The 12775-nt window shown below is 31.8% G+C and overlaps 1 protein-coding gene across 2 annotated transcripts in view; it reads right to left on the bottom strand.

The window, feature by feature from the left end:
- LOC140447939 (uncharacterized) overlaps window positions 1–12775 on the bottom strand; it is a 270677-nt gene that overhangs the window by 45262 nt on the left and 212640 nt on the right. For both annotated transcript variants that reach the window (XM_072540881.1, XM_072540880.1), the window contains exon 4: window positions 196–255. In XM_072540881.1, the coding sequence (XP_072396982.1) occupies window positions 196–255 (60 nt within the window). The remainder of the gene's footprint in view (window positions 1–195; window positions 256–12775) is intronic.

Below are 12775 nucleotides of genomic sequence, written 5' to 3'. Positions count from 1 at the left end.
ATTCGTACCTACACAGTGGCAAGGTGACAGTTTTGTGTTTTGTTCTCAGTACAATTTTCGTTGCGTAGCGGATGCACCCTCGAAATATGTTGTAAAAGCGTGGGTGGCAAAATTTCGAAAGCCCAAAATCAACAACACAAGACTTCTAAGAAGAAATATCAAAAATGTTTTTTAACAAAAATTAAAGGTTCTTACCATTATGTGATGCAGGAGTTGAGGGAGTCTTTTCGAGCCTTGTGATTGGTCGTGGTTCAGCTGAAAAAAAAATCATTTGCTATTACAGTTTGTAGTTAAAAATGACACAATATAGATTCAATACAAATTTATAATCTTGCCGAGCAATTATATCCCATTATAACTACCACCTTTATAATCTGAATTTTAGTATTAAGTAAGAAGAGTACAATTCGTCAACACCGTTAATAACTTTCCGAAATTTTGCCCGTAGATTCACAGGCCAGGCAGAGGAAGTTTTTGGAGAGAAAGAGTTGGACCACCCGGGACTCGGCTACGTGATTTTTATACGTAGTTTACAGGTCGAGTTTACTATTTCTGCTAATTTTGTTGCGCATCAAGTGGGCGAGTGAATTACAGAATTTTCAAAATCAGTCCTAGTTTTGAGAAAATGTAACTTCATCTTGATTTTGTTCTGAAGCTATTTTCTTGTGGCATCTTAATGCACTTACCACTTTTATTGAAAATAAGCCACAATTTAATGATTCGTCTTTGAACCACATGCAATGATGAGAGTAAAATTCTCCTGTTAGTGATTCCTAGTAAATCACGACGAAGAAACCAGGAAAAAAACCGCATAATACTATCTCGACGTGGTAAGTATTTGGTCTTACATTTAGTTTACTCTCAATAAACACCAAACTCTGATTTTATATGTTTGCTACTTAAAAACATAAATGATGTATCCTCGATATGTTACTTATTGACTTACTAATGTGGTATTTTCTTTTTATTGATATCCTGCACGTCATCGTTTAACATATTTTGAAAAATTCAACATCTAGATAATGAAGTGAACTCTTTTAATTGAAGTTTCTGGAGGTTTGGTGACATAAAGGTATAATATTGTAAGACCAATCCATATAGTGTTACTTCTTTGATTCCATGTGATCTATTGAGCTACCCTAAAAATACTCTTAACAACCTCGTTTCGAAAATTGCCCTTATTAATAATGTCATTTTGTATTATATTTTAAGCTGAGTATTAAAATTTTGATATTTTCAAGAGTGTACAACATTATTTGACAAACGCTCCTTATAAATATTGACATTTTGCACTCTTTGTTAAAATGTTTAATACAATTTCCAAATTGGCAGTATCTTATAGGCAATTTAGTAAATCAAGAAAAACAGAATTATATGTGGGATATATTTGGAACCTAATTTTCGAACCATATTGAACAGTCAGTTAGATATGCAGAAGTCTAGAATCATTTAATTCCGTGTCACTATGGATGCTAAGCTGAATTAAACTATTTATACAAAATTTATGCTCTTATAAAAAAAATTCGAAGAATTTTTTTGCGTGTAGGTTTTGTTTTCCACATTTCTGTGTTATACATAATAAATAAGATTCGAATCCCGCTGATATTTGCATGTGAAGAACTGGATAAATCTATATTTCATGTAATATCGCATGTATGAAGTACATCTACGCAGGATGAATATTTAAAAAGTCATCATCAAGAAATGCATTCAATATACCGCAGATTATTCAAATATTCAAAACCAATTACTATGCACATGTAGTGGCCTTTTCAAATATGCCGAACTCAATGAAATATCATAACAAATCAAAACTAAGCCTGCTTATTAGTCTTTCTAGTGTTAGTATTGTGTAAGTTTCGTTCTGTCAGTCGCTATATATCATTATGTAGCATAGTAGAATTATTTTTTCTACGTTTCATAATCACATTTTTGAGAGTCCCATATTCTCACAAATTTTAGCAGTCAGGTCAATAAATAAATAAAAAAATTAAGAAAGATCAAAAACTAAAACCAAAATAATACTAAAAACAAGCAAAATCATCATAAAAAATAGTCTGTATTCCTACGGTGAGCCAAAAATTTAATACGGACAAATGTACCGACAAATGAACTATATATTAGTAATTGCTAAATACATGTTTCTTAAAAATCCATTTAATAACAGTAACATCCACCATAAACTAAAACGAATAAGACTGGTGAAGGCTACAATGTGTAAAGTTATTTGTAAGGTTAACAGGGCCAACTTTAACAAATGTTTAAAATACATATCTGAATAAGGCAGGACGATTACTTGACGTGTTTCCATTTGAACATAGTTCTGTAGTAAGCGATACCAGACGCTAAATTAGATGATTTGAATTTAACTGCCCGAATAACAAGCAAGTGACAACAAACGATTACTATTTTGTCAATTGCTTTAGACGAAATCATACTAAAGGTAAATCTAGTGCAACAGCGATATTTAGAGCTAAAGAAGCCACTAAAAACGCAAACTTAAACAAGAGAAGAAAAATATCATTATATAAGACGTTTCTGTCAGTGCTGCCACACAGACCAGAAACGGAACTTCTCCAAAGCAAAGTAAACACTTTTATTCGTTATTCTCGAAATAGGATACTAAGAGGAATTTTGGTTGCATCTATATGATCATAATCATTCTGGTCTTACAACCCTACGTAGGTCCTAGCGTCCTCAAGAATTTCTCTCCAGTCTTTATCTCTATTGCCTTCCCCTGTCAAGCACATATTTCCATATTTCTCATGTCTTCATCGATGTTATCAAGGAACTTTGTTCTAGGTCTTTCTCTTCTGCTCTGACCAATGGGTCTATCAAGGAGAGTTTTTCTAGCTGGGTTATTTATTAAAATAAGGTGAAAATATGTGATATCGCATATAAAAATGGAAATTTTGAAATTGGTAGAAACATTAAAGAATAACTCTCTCAGACGTATGTATCTAACAGAAAATAATGTTAGAAATGTAAACAGTCTATTCCACATATATAATACATAAATAATAATATAAGATTGATAATATATTTTGGACATGAGCTTTAGGAATTCCGTGAGTAGAGTTACAACATACTCTGGAACAGATATTGGGTCTGACCACAACCTTTTAATCGTCGACACAAGAGTAAGACCAAAGCGGATCATGAAAAATCATTAGCAAAAGAATTTTACCATTTCAGACGTACATAAAATACAACCAAAAAGAATGTAAACAATTTCATGAAAACAATCGAAAGTTTTGAGACAACATGAAAATCATTTCGTTGACAGATGAGAAGATACTAGAAGAAGATAGTGTAACAAGGAGATTAAAGAAACAACAATGTATAATAAAAGAAATACTGGACCTTATTTAACAAAGAAGAAAGTGTTAGAAAATAATTAGAAATGAAACAGATGTAAATCAAGAAGAACCTGGAATCTTAAAATCATAAGTTATTAATGCTGGACTATAAATAAAATAACTGGACCAAAAATCATTTCCACTGGCCTCTTAAAAATGATACACAAAGAGCAAATCAGTGCTCTTGTTTAACTTTCTAACAATATGTATACAGATAACATACCTGATGAATGGCTGAAGTCTGTTTTTATAGGAATCTGCGAAAGGGACCTAGATAAATGCTAGTTTGGTATTAAGGATGTAATTGATACCCGTAAAGTACTTTTTGCCTTAAATATTATTCTACAAAAGTACCGCAACCAACGATAAGATATTTATGTAGCTTTCATCGATTACGAAAAAGCTTTTGATAGAATACAGCATGGAACGCTTTTGCACATAGTACGAATCAATCGTACAATAATGATTACCTACAAATAAACCATGGAGAAAGTTGCGCAATTTATATACATGGGATGCTACATTACAGATAACCAGACTAAAAGATCAAGCGCAGAAATGAAGCAGCTCGCACAATGTTTTTGAAAATAAAAATCATTCTTCTGTAACCACAATTTAAACTTAAAATTTGCATCAAATAACTGCAAGACTCACAAGTTGGGGTATTGAGAGCGATATCTTCGTTTTTTTCGCCAAAGTATATACATATATACTCAACTACAGTCAATACTCCAACTTGCGAGTCTTGCGGTTATTTGATGCCATCTCATTTAACGAACAGACAACTCTACCAATCTGTCATATTTTTAAGTAATTGCACAGCCAATCCTATTATGATTTTTATGGCTCTATATATGTTAATATTCTTTGAGTACTGAATGTAATGAGTACTGATGTAGAGTACAAGTATGAAGTATATTATCAGTGTAAATAGGACTCTTATTATTAAAGATGAAATTACATTTTTTCAACAATGTATAATGGGACTGCTATCAGATAAGTGTTAATGTTTTGTTGTGTATGAGACAATTATTAATATTAATATCGATTATGAATTATTTATAATACGTTGACATTATTTCTCAGAAAGAAGCTCTTGTTTTGATATATCTGAAAGATTTACCTATATTTAACAATTTCTAATACAGTTATTAAATACACAATTTTTATATCAGATTAGTTATCAAATATTGTAATGGAAAGAGGATTTATAGAAAATGAGGACCACGAACTAAAAAATGCGAGTGATATTGAATTCTAGAGAGTGGAGGAAAATGCAGAACATTTACTGCAGGGAATAAAGAACATTACAACAATTACAAAGGTATAAAAAATTAGTACTACTTGCTATCTACGCTGAGGACATTAACACTGCAGTCTCATAGACTGAGGAAGAATTATATTCACACTTAAAAAGAGAGGCGAAGGAGATTGGACTTGAAATAAACATACAAAAGATAAAAACACTAACACAGAAAAGACTGAAGAGAACCAAAAATCAAATTGGGATGTTGTTGTTAAAGAATGTTGTTGAAGGAGTGAAGAGCTTCACATATTTTGACGTTTGAATTGAATACAGAGAAGGAAAAAAGCCGAAATTCAAAGAATAATGAAGGCCAATAAAGCCTATTGCTGGATGAATCACATATTCCACTAAAATAAAAGATTAAATTCTATAAAATCATCATTAGAACAGTAGTATATTATGGATATGAGACATAGGTAATGCCCAAAAACACAAAAAGAAAATTTGACGTTTTGAAAAGAAACATCTTTGGACCCAAAACAACCGAAAATGGGACATGAAGATCGAGATACAATGACGAACTTTACGAACTGTTCAAAGAAACCACTATCTCAGAATTCGCTAGACTCCAGTGACTTCTTTGAATTACTGATGTAGTAATCATGGATAAAAACAGATTGTGAGAACTACTTTATATGGTAAAATACAGGCAGAAAACCAAAAGGAACTCCACGTAAAAGATAAGAGAGCAAAGTGGCAGTGTACGCGCATAATTTACTGAAACTCAGAACTTCAGCCGATCAACATGTGGCAACCTTTGTTGGAGACAGAAATTATAGGAGGCCAAGGCTCAATTTGGGCTACAGCACCATTTTAAGAGCAAGAATCAAGAAAAATTGCTGCAACCAAATGCAAATTTGGTAATGGATAAAACAGTTTTAAAAAATACATTAAATATATCACAGTACATAACATAATTTATTGTGTAATTAACATGATACAATACACAACATGATTGTTAATTGTTATCCCATTTAATAGGAGAAGAATAATATATTCCTGACATGTTTGTATTACAAACCGAAACAATGAACTTTTAAACATTTTTAGTGTATCCATTCGCAGACTTGTAATGTAATGTAATGCTAAACTTTCCAAATGCTGATATCTTATACACACATATAGGGCTTAATGTATTTTATTTATAAATGTGGAGACATAAGGAGAGCTTTTGCGGCCGAAATGTCCATCTAAAGTCGTCTTGGATAGTTTACTCCTTACGACTCCTGCGGGAAAACTGACCCCATGCTATTATTTTTCACCCTTAGCGGAGGCTTTTGCATATATCCTTCTCTACGACTCTATTTCAACCGAAGTTGTAAATTTTACTTTACCGTTGCTTTTAGCTTCCACATTAGAAGTGGAAAAGAAATGGTAAGTCGGAAAAGAAAAATATTATGGGGTAAATTAATACCGTGATAATATTAGTTATTACTTATGTGACTATATAGGGTGTCTCATAGAAAACCCTCTTGATTTTGAATTTTGTTTCAGGGCTATTAATATATATATATATATATATATATATATATATATATATATATATATATATATATATATATATATATAAATATATATCCACTCTGCGAGGCACTTTTCCCATCCGAAAATTCCATTATTGTTATTATTTTGGTGCCTTTGACCCCACCTCTATTTTTAATAATTCTTCCTATCGTTATCAGTTAATTGCAGAAGTTGGTGTTTTTAACATCATCATGATCAACTTGTGCGCGTCCATTGCTGGACATAGGTCTACTTCAGCTATTTCAATCTGTCTCTGTCTTCTGCGGCTTGCATCCAGTTACTGCTTCAGGTCGTCTGTCTAGTTGGTTCGAAGTTCTTCTAGTCTTGGCCTCCACTCCATTGGTTGTCTGATAATCTGGCGATGTGTCCTGCCTAATTTCATTTTAGCCACGAGATTTTTTCCATAACGTCTGTTGTTTTTGCTCTACGATGTATTTCTTCGTTTGGTATTCGGTCTCTCAGGGAGACACCCAACATCTGGCGCTACATAGCGCACTAAGTCACATAAATTTTTTTAACTACCTTTCTTGTGAGTTGGTTAATGTTTCCGCTCCATGAGTGAGTACAGGTTACACAGTGGTCAAAGATTTTTGACAAATTTCAAACGTGGGAGCTCATATGTCTGGTTATCTCTGCTCAACTGAATTTTATGTCCACCTATTCCATCATCTGGTCCGATATAAGAGTAACATTGTGTGAAGTAATATGCATTTGTCACTCTTTGTAGTAGCCTCATTTTTTCCGGGGATTCTTAGCACCCTCTGCTCCAACCCTGTTTCAACCAGTACGTTTTTTGTGGGTATTGGAGCTGCCGGAGATTGAGGGCCGTTCGGAAGTTTCTTACATACTACATCATAAATATGCTGTCAAATATTATTATATTTACAATTGCTTAATGTATTTAGATATGACTAGTATAATTACAATAACAATAGTATAAAAATAGCTTAATTTTGAACTCATGCGCACAAGATATTTGTACATTATTTAAATATCTGGTCTTGGGAAGGATCTTGGTTACTGAGAAGTACGTAAGAGTGAAGGATGTGAATGAGTGAGTGTATATCCAAGTCAGGACTTGCTTAAATACCTTGGCTCCTACATAACAGAAAATGGGACATTAGATCGAAATATTTTCCACAGGATACATTCTGGTTGATTTAACTGGAAGCGGATGAGCGGAGTACTTTGGGAACGAAAAATCGGTGGAGGACTGAAACGAATTATGTACAAGAGTGTGGTGTACGGTGGGGAAAAGAGAAGAAGATGGAAGGACTGCATGACAGAGAATTTGAGAAAGGAAGGTTTAAATGAAGCAGACACATTGGACAGAAGTGAGTGGCGAAGAAGAGTCAGGAACAGTGATCCCTGAAAGGAAAAAGCTGAGAAGGAAGAAGATCTCAATGTCTGGTTTTGCTTTCTTAATTTCTTGTAGACATACAGGTTATTTTATCATATTTCATCCCATGTCCCCTGATAATACTTTTCTACGAACTGTGATTACGATAAGTTTTTTATGGTTAAAAATAGAATAAAGATATTATTGATAATAAAAAATTGAATCAATGTACTTAACTAATTCACAACGTGAGCTAAAATATTTTATGCTAAATCTTTCGAGATATTTTTGTGGCCTGTAATTTAATATTCTTTAAGTAGTCTACGTCTTCGATAAAACGTTAGCCTTCTATCGTTTTTATTAAATTTAATATCATGCGTTAAATTAAATCACTAATCAAAATATACAAAAAGTGAATGAATAAAATATTTTAGAACAGTTAGACACGAGCTCGTCTTTGTGCTTAAATATTACATCTAAAAAGTTCAGGTAATAGATAAAGAATTATTTACGGTAAAGTTTACAATATAGTTGTGTATAAACATTAAAATAAAAAAAAAATATGACGGAATGTTATTACAAGTAATTCTTTTATATTACATACAAATAATGTTTACAGTTTATAAAATATGAATTTTTAAGGTAATTGGAAATAACATTTTAACCTTCCTTTCCTTCAATTAACTTTTGAATGCCTTACTGTCATTTTATATCTTCAAAGAGCACGTTGTTATGGTTAATGACTGTTTTGTAAATTTATTTTCTTCACTACTCTCTTCCTGAAACTCTTAGATTTCCTTAGGTTATCATTTAACACGTGACAATTCTTATCGCGAACTATGAGCTTTAACAGCCGATTTTCGTAATGGTACATTGATTTCTGGGTTAATACAATGCTTTGATAAAGCTTATAGCAAGAGCACGTAAAACATCATAAAGAAATAGTTGCTTATTCTGTCCATAATTTTCATAATATGTGTTTCATCTTTCATTTGTTTCTCTTCCTTTATTAGATCTATGTTGTTTTTCCATGAAAAATCTCTAAAAAGAAAGTTGTAGGCACTTATATCTGTACTTCTAGCTCTGTCCCATAATGTCTTACCATCAATTTGTCTAAGTGTTTTTATTTCTGCTGTTTCTAACATCCTTTTTGTCCTCTCTGTGTCAGGTCTTGTTTCTGCCGCATATGTCATTATTGGTCTGTTGACTGTTTTGTAAATTCTGCCTTTTGTTTCTTTCCCGATATTTTTATTTCTCCATATTGTTTCATTTAGGCAGCCTGCGGCTCTGTTTGCTCTATTCACTTGATCTTCCACTTCGGTTTTAAGCTTTCCGTAGCTAGATAATGTAATGCCTAGATATTTAAACTCCATCACTTGTTCTATTATCTGACCTTCCAGCTCCAATTTACATCTTAGTAAATTTGCTGTTGTAACCATGCATTTTGTCTTTTTTGTGGAAATTAACATGTTAAATCTTCTGTCCGTTATATTAAATTGGTGCAGCATACGTTGTAAATCATCTTCACTTTTTTTTATTATTATTTCGTCCATAATCAGGTTGAACAATAGAGGACTCAGGGAATCTCCCTGTCTTATCCCATTGCCAGCTTCAATAGGGTCGGTTAGTTCTTCTTCTACTTTTACTTGGCTAGAAGTTTTTTTATTATGGATTGTAGTATAATGTCCATATTTTTAGCATAACAAAACTTATCTATTTTCCTCTACAATTATCCTAATTGCGATACCAGTGACGCGGGACAGATTGAATATTCTTCCTACGCTGCAATACCTACAATCGTTTTTAAGTATTTTGTAGAACCTATGAGTTGGTTATGTTATATACAGTGGAATTACCAACGGAAACACCATTTGCAACATTTCTACAATAGATCTCTTTCCCTTATAATTATACCATTAACGATAGCGATAAGCAGTTTTTGTTAATGTTGAAAATGACAAAAGTTTGGGATACATCACCGTAGAATCGAATTAATTTATTTTCAAGCGGAATATAGAAAATAGATCAGATGTTTGTATATTTTGAATATTATGCTGTAAAATAGAAGTGCTAGAAAAGATAAATAAAAACAGCAAAAATATATTATGGTATTGGTGTTAAAATAGTACCTAAACTAGAATGCAGGAATGTTCCACATAATCAGTAATCTTTAAAATATAGTTGTATAATATACTAAATCAATGGAAGCAAAAATGCAAAGGAATGATATTGCCAGTCAGAAACAAATAAGTAGCCACAACTTCTCCGATGATCAAGTAATGATTTCACAGGAACCAGAAGTTATGAGTTACAATATGAAAAAGACACAAGAAGAATCTCAAGGCCAGAAAACTGGCATTGAGATCGATGCAAAAAGTAAATAGAACATTTCCAGATGATTATTAAAAAACGGAAAGCTTAATGAAAGTATATTGGTATTACGATAACGAAAAAACCTGAATAGAGATTTAAGTAAAGAGGATTGGGATTAAAGAGTAAAGTAGGATTAAACTAAGGCTAGGAAAAACAAGGACAATCATAAAATAACCCCATCATGGAGTCATCAATTGTTGATTTTTTATTAAAATTCCCTTAATTGTTAAAGAAACAATTATTTTTTAATGTTAAAAATTAGTCATTTGTCATATTTGATGTACAGAATAAAAGTAAGTACTTAAAACTATTTGATTCCATTCTATTATTTATAATAATTGTTGCCTTCGTATTATTTCTTCCCCCTGTATTGAAATCTGTTGAAAAATACGAAAATGGTAGTCTCGTGATTAATCTTGATAATTAAGAAAAATTTATCGCGTTATTAAATACGCGTCTAAGACTAATACAAAAAATTAACGGTCTAGAAGAAGGCAATAATATGTTTCATAATTGGTTTTCCAATATATATCGAGAATGGTTTTTTGTCGTCAAATTATAGCTATCATCTCCAGAAACTGCAATTAATAGGACATAAAATCAAACTTGCTTTTGCAATTTGTTACCGTTGTCTACCATTTTGTATATGTTGTTGACTCTATAACTGATATATTTATAAATGAAAGGATATTAATTTTTATTTGTATTTCCCAATAATGATTTGTTTTATTGGACAAATGATCTACATTACAATATTATGCTTAAGGCAATTTACACACCGGACATATTACTTAAGAAATGTGGAGAATATTATACTGTAGGTATAATACAATAAAGAAAGGTGTCACTTAAGGTATGTGTCGAACGAAAGCTTTAAAGGCAGAAAAAAAGAAACTCTTAGAGAGGAGTGGGAGAGTGAGAGAGAGAAAGAGGGAGAAAGACAAGACTCCCACCAGTGGGAATAAGCGAGAATAGACAAGTTACTTAAGTTGCATACGAGTATCCTCTGTGAAAAAATGATCTATTTTTGTACTATACTTATAGTAAATCTTCTATACTTATATAATATGAAAGAACTGAAAAGTATAATAACAAATAATTTATTGATAATATAATTCTGAAACATGTTAACAAAAAAAAAAAAAAAATACCAATTGCTGAAACTCAAAACTCATAGAGGAACTGTTAAAAAGAGGTGGGAAATCTTATTTGGAGAGTTGAAAAATTACAACGATTCATGTAGCGCAGAGTGTCCCAACGTTAATAAGAATTGCAAGCCAATTATCTTAAGATAAAAAAGGGAACCTCATAATATGTATTTCTATATCTAATCCTCATTCCTATAAGGAATATACAACTAGGGGAGACTTGCCCAGTACCGGACATCCAAAGCTCAAAATCCCGTGGTTAAACATATCAAATTAACAAATAAAATAAGTTAATTTTTTATTGTGCTGCAGAAACACTTGCTCAGTACCGGACACATTAAAAACACGTTAATTGCATGGATAGCATAATGAAATATATTTTTTGAAATATTTTTTGAGTTATGTAAAGATTTTTGAATTTTTATTGCCGACACATTTTGATGTTCCCCAATTTTCCTGAAGTAAAATATAACGATTGGTTTATGATAAAATTTGCAATTTAGAAATGCATCATTGTAAGGAAGGCAGTAAATATAATTACAAGTGGGCACAGATCACACCTAGAGGAAAGACATTAGATTAGATTGATCATGTATTTATCGAAAAAAGTCATATAAATTATATAACTAGAATAAGAAGCATCGGAGGTGGAGAATGTAACAAAGATTATATAAACTTTATTACAATTAAAATGCACACTAATGTTATAAGAAGAAAATACTAGAAGGATTATCAAATAAATTAAAATTTATTTAAAAAATACAACTGGATTAAAAAGTTCAAAACGTTTTCGGACTAATCAGCCCATCTTCAGTGAACTTTTAGAGTACTTGCATAACTAACCGCAAAACCAAACAGTAGTTGGGTTTACATTGATGAAAACATGCTTGAAAGTATTAAATTATACGGCAAGATGCCGACGTAATTAGATTACTAACCGGGAACATAAGTCCCTACTTGAAGTAAAATATTTGTACATTCCAACTGTCGAACAGGATTTTGCCAACTAACATCCTGGTAGTAATAATTGACTAATATTACTTCAATTGCCACATACTCCTACATATACTTACTGCACCATAAATAAATGTCAAACTAATATAAAAGAGAAAAATAATAGACAAACTAAATGTACAAAATCAAGAAATGAGCAACAAAATAATGTGGGTAGGTATCAAACCAGCAGTAACGAAGATAAACAGCGAAGTAATAAAAAAACTCACCAGTATAAAAAAGAATAATAGAAAATAATGGTTTGACAAAAGACTATCAAATTTTAGTAAAGAAAATAAATTTAAGGGAACAATACAAAGAAACGAAGCTACCTAGTACATACCTAGTAGAAGAACGAAGAAAAATTAGAAACAATGATTCAAATCCAACAGAAACTGAAAACAAGATAGCAAATGTAAACAAACGCATAAAATCATCAAGTAGAAAAGACAAAAATAATCATAAATACGCCGACCGTCAAGAATCTAGAGAACTGTTTGCCAAAGTAAAATACTTAACTAAAGAGTTCAAACCACAAACGCAGATAATTAAAGATAACTTGGGAACTATCATTACCAATCCAGAGGCCATAGCAGCGACATGGAAACAATATTGTGAAATGTTGTTTCATAGTGACCATGAAGACGTGAATCCAGAAGAAATAAATGACGAAAAGGAACCACATATTTTAAAATCGGAAATAGAAACCGCAATAAAAAAATTAAAAACTGGA

Source organism: Diabrotica undecimpunctata, chromosome 8 (genome assembly GCF_040954645.1).
Source record: "Diabrotica undecimpunctata isolate CICGRU chromosome 8, icDiaUnde3, whole genome shotgun sequence".
In the NCBI taxonomy this organism is placed as follows: Eukaryota; Metazoa; Arthropoda; class Insecta; order Coleoptera; family Chrysomelidae; genus Diabrotica; species Diabrotica undecimpunctata.
The sequence above is the reverse complement of the archived record's forward strand: the minus strand, read 5'-3'. Positions and strand labels throughout refer to the sequence as shown.